This window comes from Sander lucioperca, chromosome 12, assembly GCF_008315115.2.
Source record: "Sander lucioperca isolate FBNREF2018 chromosome 12, SLUC_FBN_1.2, whole genome shotgun sequence".
Classification (NCBI taxonomy): Eukaryota; Metazoa; Chordata; class Actinopteri; order Perciformes; family Percidae; genus Sander; species Sander lucioperca.
This window is the reverse complement of record NC_050184.1, coordinates 7,450,120-7,463,466: the sequence shown is the minus strand read 5'-3', so window position 1 is coordinate 7,463,466 and position 13,347 is coordinate 7,450,120. Positions and strand designations below refer to the sequence as shown.

Genomic DNA, 13,347 nt, shown 5'->3' with positions numbered 1-13,347 from the left:
AGATAGATAGATAGATAGATAGATAGTGCTGCATTATTTGCACATCAATTTTACCACGCTGTCATCCATTTACAAACATAATCAACATTTAACTAAACACCCAGGGGCCTACTCTGCAGCAGGTGCTGGTGCAGTTTCTTTTTCTTTCTTCTTCTGCAGTAAGAATGAGAATGCCATCGCACTGCCCCATGGGAAGGCCCGGGCTGACTAATGGCTGACTAATGTAAGCACACTACAGTGGGGCGGCTGGTCTTAATTATGGTAACAGACGCTGAGGGGGACGCACTGGTACCCACCAACGAGGAAGTAGTTTAGCACTGCCAGGGCCAATAATTAGCACATGGGTAGCCCCCACCACTGCCACCACCACACACATACATTCATACTGTCACTCTCATAACCTACATCAAACACTGCATTTAAAGGCTAAACAAAGAGACACAGGGGCATTTAAGTGGTGAAAAAGCTATATGTGGTATTGCGGCATTATGTGTCTTATTACCTCTCATCAATATTCATGTCTGTCTACATCTATCAGAACTAATTTATTTTTTTAATCCCCACAAAAAAGTCACAAAAAAACAGATGTAGACACCTTATATGGTTGGTTGTGCAAAAGACTTTTTACACAGAGTCACCTAGGTGAAAAAAAATTATAAGGCAAAAAATCTTTGTGCCATATGCAGGCTCTGTGACTCAGCCAATGTCAGAGCCAATTCCAGTTTATTGAAATGATTTCAAATGGTCAGAATCCCTATTAAAAATCTCCTCCATGTGTCAGGGCAGGGAGAATATGATTTAGTGGATGTTTTTGCTCTGCCCCTGCTCACTGTGTCACTGGCCCTTACTGTGGTATGCATGGCCTTCCTCTGCACGGGGCTATGAAAGCAATTGTGATTGTGATTCCGTAGTCAGCAAAACGCTTGAATGACCCCGAGTTAGCACACACACACACACACACACACACACACACACACACACACACACACACACACACACACACACACAAACACACACACATACACACACACACACACACACACACTGTCCCCATACTGAGCCACTGATTACTTCAACCCATTTGACTCTTACTCATCCTTTGATTCTCCCTTTCTGCCTCTCTGTCACATGCCACAGAGTTTTGCATTAGCTAATAGCGACAACACCACTCACATGAACATATACTACAGCCTGCATCACAGGAACGGGTTAATGTGTCACAGCAATGTTTAAGTACTTGAGGTACTAAAAATAACCCCTGTACATTTAGCCAAACAATAAATATGTCTGTGTTTATTCAAGGGCTTGTTTCACTTAAGGATGATGATGGAAACCGACTAAATATGTCAATGCAAAGTAATTGCACCTTTGCACAGCATACACCAGCCAGTCCTGTAATAAAATAATAAAACCTAGATAAGGCATTCAAATGGAGCGCATCATAGCCAGGCTTATCTGAGGCAGAGGAGACCACCAACTAACAAAGCCAGCTCTTCAGTCATGCCCTATCTAGGCAGATATCAGTTGTTGGGAGGATATATGAGCTGGGTGGGGCCTGGGTGTATAAACACAGGGCCTACTCTCTCTGCACTCTATGCTATTGCTATACTGTATGCAGCACCTCACCTCAGCAGCGGCAGCAGCCAGCACTGTTTGATTAAGGTATTCAAATAAAGGAGCAGACACTGTGTTCCCATTTCATAGAGCAAACTTAAAGTGCCGGACAAACGACAATTACAGTTGTACATGTTGTGTAAGACAAAATGCATCTTTAAACTTTCAATGCTTTCTGCAATACATAACGTTTAAATTTGTATTGTATTTGCACAGTATATGTGAGCAGTATATGTACCCTGCAATCTGTGAGGCAGCAGACAGCATTAAAACACAGCACAGTTTAATATTACCATCAGAGCACAAAGCTGTTATAATGGTATTATTCTGTGTCATTTCTCCTCGGCTGTGGGAGAGCACCACAGTAATAAGAGACACACACACACACACTCACAGTGAAATAAAGTGAGTATTAAAAGTATTGAAGTAGAAATCTTCAGGGTTATTTATGGATCTTTCTGAATCATCTCAATCTGCGCCTGAAGTACCTTGTCTGCTCATTTTATGCATCTCTTTCTTTGCGTTCTTCACCTTTTTCTATTTTTCAGTTCTGAACTTCTCAGTGATTACAGCACAAACTGATTTGGTAAGCAGAATGATTCATGTTGTTCAAGGACCCGTCAATGACAAACGTTGGCTAGGAAAAGGTTCACATTTTCTCGTCACAAAACGTTTTTGTTGATCATGGACAACACTGCCAAAGTAACGGAAATGGTTCATGCAGCGATTGCTGATCACAGTAAATATTAGCCCATTAAATGAAGTAAAAAAAAAAGAATACATTCAAAAGCAGCATGCATAAACTATTAAGAATGAAACAAGCTGCAGCTCCAAATGAGCAGTGTGACAAAGGCTGAAAGCATGACAGCAGCACAGCAGCACATGTGTTCTCTGGAAGTAACATAAACTTGATAATTGCTCAAACTAAGCTTGTGTCGACGCACAGCATCCAGAGTGAGTCAGTGGCACAAAAGACAGGTTTGCAAATAAACAGACTATAAAGATAAAATACCAGCACATGCTCATTTTATCCACTTAAACATGTGTGTGATTCAGATTAAAACTGTTAATTTCACAGCGATTAAAGGAGAGAGAGGAGTTTTTTCAGGCTGTGAATTGCTTCTTCTGATTTTTTAAACAAGAATACTGGAGCCGCCAGAAAGGAGCAATGGTGCTAAATCTCAACATGGTTGCCAAATTGCATCCATCTTACCAGAAGCTCCTTTTTATTCAGAGTATTTTGACTCTTTTCCAATAATCTTATCCCAAATGAATATTCTCAAGATAAACTAGAAGCCAACAAACACACCGACAAATTTAGCTACAAGCCAAAATATCCACATGATGAATATGCAAGCCAATTGACCTTAATGCTATGATTAGCCTTTTGCCTCCACACTGCTTCAGAAAGAGACCTGGGCAGAATTTGCTGTCAGAGATAATTAGCAGCAGACAGATCTTATCCGTAGATACAGTACCTATAACAAATCAGATGTCTCTTTAGTGCCACAGCCAGTTTGACAAGCGTTTGAGGAGAGGAACTTGACCCTGTGCACTGTGTTAACAGGACACCAAGTGATCCCTGCTGCTCCCAGGCCTCATTTGCATTGCTAGTGAAGGTAGTTAGTGTTACACATGTGATGACAGCAAATTATACCTCCTCATGTGGAAAGAGCCTCCACTCCCTTAAGCAAAGGGAGTGGAGGGATTTCAATAATTCAAATGAACACTTGTAATTTTGAGGGGTGCCACGCTTCTGTATCAGTGACAGTAGTTTGTATCACTTTCTCCCTTGTGAAAGCATTTTATATAATTTAATATCTAGTGGCTTTGTTTCCAGGATCCATGCAGTGTGTGAATATCAGAATATTCTTGAGATTATCCGCCAGGAGGATGATCCTAATTCGTTTGACCTACAAAAAGATAGCCTGTGCGGAGGAGACAATTATATGAGCCCATTTGTGTGTCACAGGTGTAAACCTGCATTATCAGTAATAGTTGTATAGACCTTATTTCATCTGTGATCAAATGTGAATCACTAAATTAAACTGTCCTCATTGTTTTTTTCTATCTTTCGCACTCGAACAAGCTTTGTGCTACCAAACCTGAGCAGAGATCATTGTTTTTGCTCCATTTTTTTAAGATGTAAATTGGTAGATGATCTTTTCAGTTGATAACTGGAATGTTCCGTTCGGTTACAGAGACTTTCCATTGCCCACACAGTGAAAGACAAACATCCCCAACTGTGTATTATTCCCCTCATTGTCATACCTAAAAGTCATCTTTCTCTGAGAAAGCAAGCCAAATAACTTTATCTCTATCTAGAGCAGCAGGTCAACATCAAGAGCCAGTTGATTTGTAATATTCCAACCACGGTAAGTGACAACAACAAGTCTAATTGTGTGATTGCAGATGGCTGAGATGCTGGTAACACTAGTGGAAGCTGTATCTCTTTTAATTAAACAGTTTAAAATAGTTTTCCTAGTATTTCCACAGGGTATATATTGTGTTTTTGGTACTCATTAGTAGTTTTGCTGTGACCTTATCTTACTTTGTGGTATTTTGATCTGTTATGGCAATACATTTGGAGATTTCTCTCAATCCTTTCAGTTATTTATTACATGATTAGTAAGCACTGGTTGTTTTTCTCAAGGGGTTGATGATTTATGTTTTTCTTGGAAAATGTCAGACTACAAAATATTCATAAAGCTGTTTTAAATGCCACCTGCGCACTTGCAACGGAGTCAGTGCAGGTCACAAGCCAAAAGCCGCGGGGTGTCAAACAGAGAGAGAGAAAAGAATGATACTTGTACCAGTCAGACTCTGTGGTTTCTCCTTACAAAGTAATTAACAGTACATTACTGGCACACATCCATTTAATCGTTAAACTCCCAGCGGAAAACCATGTAAGCTATAAGAAATCATTGAGAGGGAAGATAATGTTGGAGCAGCTAGAGAGCAGAGTGGGGCAGTATGGATTCTATACAGCCTCTGGTATTTCACATCGGGTGGGACACTTAATGCCAGCTTTGTGCGAAACACAACTGCACAATTTCACCGGGAAAATAGCATAATAACCATGTTGGTTGGAGGAAAAAAGTTGGCCTACACATTTTCTTTCAACAGCAAACTAGAATGATTGTAGGTTTCATTCTAAAGTAACAGTGAATACAAATTATGTGTCTCGTTGCAGACTGAATTAAAACCAGGGCACTTTATTTGCTGACACTTGACATTTTTTCTGGAAAGTGTGCTGTGTGTTTGGGGTAAGTGAGCGCCCGTGGATAGCAAAGCATGCGTTTGCATTGCGTGAATGTTGCCGACTGCATTTGCTCATAGAGAGAGACAGGTGACATATTAAGCATTTCAATGCACGAGGCAGCACAGTTTGTTATTTACCTTGTTCGAGTGGTAATAGTCCAACGAGCTCAGACAACTTGGATCAGTCGGTAGGGAGCATGAACCCACATTTGCCGGGGGCGCAGGGTAAAATCTCACGTCCATCTCAGGTTGTGCGAGACTGAAGGCATGAAATCACTTTCAGCGTCTTTGACTCACTATTGTCTCAGCAAACACAACGCCGAAGCAGGAGAGACAAAAAAGAAGTGGGGGAGTTTTACTCTGTACACTCTTCCCTCACATCCGTTCGCGGCCGAACTTCGGCACCAACTCTGGTGATGCGCAGTCCTCTCCAGAGCTCCGCACCAGGATGCGAAACACTCACTCACTCAAAACGGAGAGAACAAATTTCATGGATACACACGTGTTGGCAAAACTATCCCGTTGTTCCAGAACAAATAAAAGCAAACCTCCAACTTAGGTCCTCTCTTTTTTAGATTTTTTTCTACGGCTGAACAGCAGCCCATATCCTACATGTGCAGCCTCTGTTTTCTCACTGCTCTCAGGACTCCATACAGGCTTTGTTATGGAGGTGCATATTCTTGCATTGGTTCCAGTACAGAAGTGGTTGGACTTCCCTCTGCCATGCGACCTCTGCCGATAATAAACGGGAATGAGGAACGATGGGAGAAGGGGGAGGGGAGATTGGTGGCTGCCTTGGCAACCGCTCTCCTTTCTGCAACTGCGCGCTTCTGATTAGCTGGAAATGTAGTAGTGTGCACGGACGGCTGTGCGTTATAAAACGCACTCTGCTCCCATCAGTGCTTCATAAAGGCTTCCATTTGGGTTATTGTGCCAAGGAAGATGGGAGGAGGTTGCACAGAGTCTCTCTGTAGTTCGACCATGTTTTTTATGTAGTTTTATTTTTCATTTGCATGACTACAACTCGAACCTGTTGTGTATACATCACTGGATTATACAAAACCTGTCACAGCCTGGCCTAAGGCCGTGCGCAAAATTCATTTGGATAGGCCTCTGTACTTCTCTCATATTATTGTAATGCATATGAATAGGTTAAAGCAAAAGGACACAACTCTGCCCGATATTTTCATTCTTATAAAGTCCAGTGTTTTATAGTTTAACCTGTTTTAGGTTAGTTAGGATTTTTAAAAAGTACATTTCCAATAATCTAATGTTGTTGTTTTCTCCAGTAGTGCTTTCATTTGGAGTTTTAGTGTTATTTTAATTAAAAGAAGCGGACAAAATACAAGAACATGTCAAATTAAAGATGTAATATTAACCTCACACAACACTGCAGAGCAGCTCACATTGACCAATTTTAAAAGTGTGTGAAATATACACTTAAGGTGGAATATGTACAAGGAGGTTATTCTTGTATTGCCATAGATTTGCAAATGTGTGTGGATAGAAGCTGAGCCTGAGAGCTGCCTCTGACAGCTCACTGAATGTGATGGATAGGACACCCTTGCCCTGTGATGTGCATGCACATTTGATGTTGAAATAGCCCATCCATGGGACCATTGTCTTTCAATCATGTCAAGGCAAAGTACAGAACAGAGCACATTTTCTGCTGCCTGGCGTTATTAGTATGCCACAGTTTACAGCACAATCCATACACCCATGCCTGCACACAAATATTCTTTATTCTCCTGATGCTGTTCTGTTCTGTTTAAAGATATTTAATTTGATCTGTTTAGCATTAAAACAGTGATGATATATCCTCTTTATCACTCCTTAACATTATTGCAGACAGGCTTTCATTAGGGCAACCTGGATTTGAATAGAGGAGAATGTAACACCAAGAAGGGTACAATTGTTTTTACACAAGCCATGACAGCAGCATCTGCCCACTGCTGGAGCTCTTATGTTCCCAACCTTCAGAAATGTAAAAAGCTGGTCATTATTTCAGCAGATCTATTATGTTACAGTGCAACCTCCTTTATTTTACAGTGGGGGCCTTCACTGTTAGGCACAGCCTGCCACTCTCATAGACCCAGCACACAGAGGGTTAACCACATGGCCCGGTGCCATGGCTTCATGGGAATGGAATGTGGAGTGCTGTGTGTGCAGGGCTCCTTTCCCAGCATCCCTCACTGCCCAGGCGCATGCTAATGATCAGTATTATTGAGGCACAATTGATGGGCTAGCAACCAAACAAGAGAAACTAATTACTACTAAGGCTTTATTGTCCTTTAATTACTGAAGCTCTATGGCAATTAGTGCTGCACAAAGACACAGCCCTACTTTAATCTCAAATAAAATGTGATGCAGATGAAAAAATTTGGAAGATGAAAGGTAGATAAGATAATTTGGCTTTCGGTTCGTTCTGCAGAAACGATGGCTGATTTGAGAAAAGCGTGGGAGAGACAAAAGAACTGCTGAGGGTTGTGCTAATTTCAACCAAAATCATCTCAAAACAGAATCTGCACGTGATATTTCTGTGACCTTGGATAGCTAAATCGAAGAAACGAAAATAAGTGAATGCTGAACAACTCTTTCCCAAAGTTAGAGTGGAAAACCGTAAACCAAGCCTCCAGTTTGTGATGTCATTCAATGAAGGTGTACTATTACAATAAAGAACTTTGTAGAGTCATGCGCTGGTTGTTTTACACCCACATGAGGTTAATTTCATACTACCGAGCTAGTATGGGCAGCTACAGCTGTATAGCATCCTAGTGGCTGTGTACATTCCTTAGAAAAATACAGTTTATGTTACTACATCAGAGGTTTCTCCAGGATAACTGACTGACTTTAAACATTACTATGATTTACTAAAGCCATGATCTGTGGTAAAAATAAAAATGGAAATTTCTGTATCTTTATTTCACTTTATTGTTAATCGTGTCCATCTTTTCCATGGATTGTATCTTTTATTCTGAGAATCAAGCACAGTCTCACATTATTAAAGTCCTATTGCTTTGAGCAGCGTCTGGATGCATCCTCTGCATTCACTTCAAACTTTTCTGTTTTGAAAGTATCACAGCCTTTTAAAACATCATATATTCTGATTTATGCATCATTAAAGCAGTTTCAAAACATTAAGTAATTACTGTGCAACGTAGTTACATGTGTCTCTGTAGCCTCTGCATTTGTAATGAAAGGCATTCATAAACAATTACATCACAGATTTGCACTCACAATCAATTTAACAATTGTCATTCAAGTCTCTCTATATATACATTATATACAATGTATAAACATAATTGCTGATCAATTTTGCAAACCACTCAAGCACAATGCAAAGTGGATTGCATTGGTTTTCTAGCATAAAAGCCTGTTAAGGACAACTAGAAACACTTATGATTTGCACTAGCTAACAAATGATGTGATCATTGATGGTTTTAATTCATTAAATTATTTTAACTGAATGACTGTTATTTAACATTTATTTAGTCAGGAATGCTAATAAAAAAAAAAAATCTGATGGGTGCCTGGGTAGCTCACCTGGTGGAGCGGCGCACCCATATACAGAGGTTTACTCCTCGACACAGCGGCCACGGGTTCAACTCCAGCTTGTGGCCCTTTGCTGCATGTTGTTCCCCCTCCTTTTATGTCTTGGGCTGTCCTATGGATAAAGGCCTAAAATGCCCAAAAAATAATCTTTAAAAAAAAATATATCTGATGGCCTGGTGAGTAACAAAGGTCCTCTTATAATGAAATAAATAATGTAAATAAAATGCAGACCAGCAACTAATGGCAGCAGCTCACAGAGGGCAACAGGGAGCCCTACAGTGAAAAAGACAGAGACAGTGAAGAAGTCCAAGCAGGTGTTTTGTGATTTTCTTCACCATTTCACCTTTGATCACTGACTATGTGTAGGGTAGTTAACTACACAACAAGTAATTTCACAATTAACGTGTCTACATTTTTCCAGTGATGGAGGCTCAACAAAGTCCAGATTCAGAAAGTGGCTCAATACAGCTTCAACATTTTTTCTAATACTGAGACATCTTAGTCAACTGCCTCACATGGCGCTACACAAAAAAAGGAAATTGCATAATATTTTAGTCTTGTTGGTGAAAATGTAGGTGTTACAGACATTCAAAAGAAATGTGTTTTTTAATTTCTTCCTATGACGCATTTGTGTTGAAGTAATGCCAAACTTATTTATATTTTTAGATTTCAAGTGTCTGGCGGCCAACTGTTGGAATTTTGATATTATAAACTCTGTAAACAGCCAAACACCTTTGAAGTAAAATACTGGTTTTGTTCGAACTCTTATCAGGTGCATTTTACATATATCTGTGATTGCAGATAAACATATTTTTATGATGTGATCTGAATTACACAAAACAAGTAAAGAGATGGACAGTATATCCAGTTTCAAGTAGCGAGTAAGAGAACATTTTAAAAATTTAGAATCTAAATTATGTTGTTGGATATGTTGGCAGTAGATTTAAATAACAACAGATGACGAAAATTCTCTGAAACCAGTTTTTGTTCCTGGTGTACACATGACACACCCACAGAAGTGCAGGACATGTCATACTTTTACTGTCTGGCATTTACCATAATTGGATCTGTTCATGCACATTGCCTAAGGGCAGCTATGGTAGGGTACAAATTATATCATTATACCTCACTCTGACTATATTACTTTCACTTAACAAATTCTAAAAACACATATCAACCAAGAATGTTTTACTACTTTTTAGTTTTATGTGACATATCTGGTGTTGAGGTGTATAAAAAGAACCTGGAACTGCGTGTTCCATTGAGCTTTGTTTATTACTAACCTGTCTGTTGAACCTGCTCCTGTTTTCCATTAAAGAGCTGTACAGTTAGCATGCAGTGGATTTGGAGCTAAATTTATCTCAGGTTCAAGAAATAATTAAATTAGTCAATGATTGTTCATTAACTGAGAATCAACATTCATTTATTGAGAATAATTTTACAGCTCCCCTTTTGAATGTAGTTCAGAAGTAAGAACATAAAAAACATGACTTGCTGCTGGTGCAATTAGTTAAATTATTGTTTTGTGATGTAGGTAAAAAGCGTACATAGAGACACCTCAGGATTTCCAAAAACAAACATTTTGAATCTTAAAATCACCTCAGGGAAACTGGAGGACATTTGTCTGGCCCAGCTTGCTGACCTTCGACCCCTGTGCCAGGTTGGCCTGACCCTGCTTGTCTCAGCAGAGCATGGGAACTAGCAGCGTGTCCTGAGTGTGTCAACAATCTGGCCCAAGAACACAAACAGCAGTGAAGATAATGATTCTGGGATTATTCATTTCCTTGAGGACAAAAGTTGTAATTTTCCATCTATAGTGAATTCCATTTCGATGTACAGCATGAAACATAAGCCATCCTCTTCTTCCTCCCAGATTCCTTTTGGAATAGATGTAGTGATCCCATAATGTCCTTAATGCAGCTCTGCAGACAAAGAGGTCGTGCCCTAGTTTCCCCTGAGGTCAGCCCCCATACTCTGTTGCAGGACTTTAAGCCTCTGACATCTGAACTACTAAAAGATTATATCCATGTGTGGTTTTTCTTGATTTATACCATACATGGAAAATGCTGACAGAAGTCAGATACAGTACAGTACGCCTGTAAATCTCAGCTTGCAATGAAGAAAAATGCTGGGGTATTATTTGACTGACATCATGTCCTCATTGTGTCATCCACCTTGCAAATCACCCTGAAGCATAATTAAGGGAAATTACCACAGGGCTTACATGCATTGACTCTTGATTTGGTAAAAGAGATGTGTATACCTTTCCCCCTTTGCATAAAGGGCTACAAGAAGACAGAGAAGCTCAGTGAAAAAGAGAGCAGAACTTGTCAGTCTGACCACGTTTCATTTAGCACTTCATTTCAAGGAAATTCTAGAGACTCTTCTAATTGCCTATAGCATTTCAGCTCTCATTTAGGGAAGAATGTATTGCAGTCTGCAGGAGTTTAGCTCAGTGTTTTCTTATAATTCAAAAGGCCAACATTTGCAACAATGCTTTTGCTCATGTTCCATTCAATGATTAAATGAAGCATACTTGATCTTTATCCGGTTTGAAGGATGATGCCTGCATTGGCCTCGTCCAGGTCCTGTAGGCTGTGAAATAAGAAAACAAACACGGTGAACTTATCAGAGACAATGAGATGGTTTGTATGGCCTCAAATCTGAAGAAGAACGAAGAAAATAATGAGAAAGAAAGTTTTATTTAATCAAAAAATACTGGATGTTAAAAGTATATTTCACCTCAAATTCATTTACTGGGCGATAAAAAAATATTACACAACAACTATCAATAATCAAACATTGATATCTCACAAATATTATCTAGTGGTCGTTTGCTAAACCAGGCCACTGAACCATTAATGTCCAATTATAGCTTAGCAACAATAACTTGGCACTATGTCCTGCTTATCATTGGATTTGGGGAAGTTTAAACTTCAGCCAACCACAGCCACACTCGTTATCCAAGTTAGCATCACATTCACCAAACACATTTTTTAGTCGTCATCCTTAAAGTCTTTCCTGTTGTAAAGTTAAAAGTGAAACATTCTTCGAAAATAGACATAAATCTAACCTTTGTCTTGCTTGTATGCATGCTAAGCACCAAAACAGGGTTATGTTAGGATGAAATATGGAACACAGCTTCTCTCTTATACATGGATCATCAAGGTCAGCACTAGCCTCAGTCTTTAGCACAATATCATGTATGTAGCAAAAAACAAGCATATTTAAGGGCGCTTTCACACCAATAGTTCGGTAGATTCTGGGGTGAAGTTGCAACATTCTTGCATTTTTCATATGGTTCAGTTGGCGTTTACACTGCACTTTGTCAAGCTCACCAAACATTGTAAACAAATGTCATGTGGTCGAAATGGTCGCTCGTCTATTGGACAGAATATCCGAGTGAAACTCGCTGACACTTCCTGGTCTCAGAAATAATGGAGCAACACTAAATTCATAAGGTCTTGAGTTTTCTGGTTTTGCTTTAGTGTTTCTAATATTTTAGAAGATGGCCACTAATATGAGTAGCTGACATGACAGTGAGTGAAGGAGAGGGCGGGCCCTGGTGAGAGAGAGATTATGATGTGTTGTTACACAGACGAGGAGTGTTGTGTGGAGTGTGGTCATAATATGTTGTGGATTTGAAAGCTATCATCCCTTAAATCATATATAAGTCTGTAAATTGCACTTGGTCGGTGTTCGAATGAGCTTTCACACCACCCCACGGACTATCCGCTGAAATGCTCCAGAGTTCGGTTAAAACGGACCAAATTACTCAGGTGGGAAAGCAACTTTAGACACATTTTACAGGGCTCTCATTTTAGAACAAGTCATCTAAAAACATTTAAAAAGTCAGCCGGAGACAGTGTTGTTAAACCAACTACTGGAGCTAATTTTAGCTTAATAAGCTAGCTAGCTAAAGATAATAAAATCAATTCAGCCTGTAAAATCAGCAAAATGAAAAACCTGCTTTTATCTACCTGCTAATAACTAATTAGCTTAGCGAGTGGTCAATTATCAAACATACTGGATGTTAAAGGGATATTTCACCTAAAATTATATTATTTACTGTGATAAATAGCGATAAATATTTAAAATGATCTAATTACTGGGTGATATTATAAATCTACACACATTTCTCGCTATTTGAAGTCCGAAGTACCATATGAAAAGTCTATTGTTGTATCTTTTTTTTTTTTTTTTTTTTTTAGAAATCTTTATTAAATGTTCTATTGTTGTATTTATTTAGCTTCTAAATGTGGCAGCCATTTTAGAGCAACTTTATCATCAGTACAACTATTCCAACATGTGTGTAAAAACCTCTCAGACTGAGAAAACTGTATGAGAGGACTGTTGAGAAAAAAGGCCTATGGTAAACACATTGGTTGAGCAGATTACTTTTTTGGCAGGCAGTTGAGTACAGAATAAATGTAGTATTTAACTCACCTTGGCCTCATAAAGTTATACATCATCTCACTCTACAAATAGATTCATGTGGTGAGAAATGTCAGTGATTACAAGATACTGTTTGCGGAAAAATGTGTTTTACGGTCAAATACCTATAAAAATATGCTTGTATTATATCTGACAAATTATTATTGCAATTTTCCACTAAATGAGCATCAGTGTCATTGTACAACGACTTAAATCAAACAATGTTTGGTACACTGCACACTCTTCTTGTGCAGCACACTGATGTACTGTTTGTTTGATAAAGAGCCGCTTGACTCCATATTTTTCCTCAGTGTTGTTATCTTGTTAATTGCTACCTTTCCTCTTTCCTGGCATTAAAGAGCTGGAAGACTTGAAGAGATTTGAGGAGATAGTTATTCAATTTTGACTTATGACAGGGAAGGTGCCTATAGGGAGGCCTGAGAGCCTTAAAATGTATATGCACACTTACTGCTGACGGTTTGGACC

General features: G+C 39.2%; 1 protein-coding gene across 3 annotated transcripts in view; it reads right to left on the bottom strand.

The window, feature by feature from the left end:
- The window catches only part of LOC116040879 (thymocyte selection-associated high mobility group box protein TOX-like), a 74,187-nt gene extending 68,561 nt beyond the window's left edge, over positions 1-5,626 (bottom strand). For 2 of the 3 annotated variants that reach the window (XM_031286583.2, XM_031286585.2), the window contains exon 1: positions 5,014-5,625. In XM_031286583.2, the coding sequence (XP_031142443.1) occupies positions 5,014-5,118 (105 nt within the window). In that variant the 5' untranslated portion in view covers positions 5,119-5,625. Of the gene's footprint in view, positions 1-5,013 lie in introns of all 3 variants that reach the window. The other variant, XM_031286584.2, reaches the window with a different exon arrangement.
- Between the last annotated feature and the right edge of the window lie 7,721 nt (positions 5,627-13,347).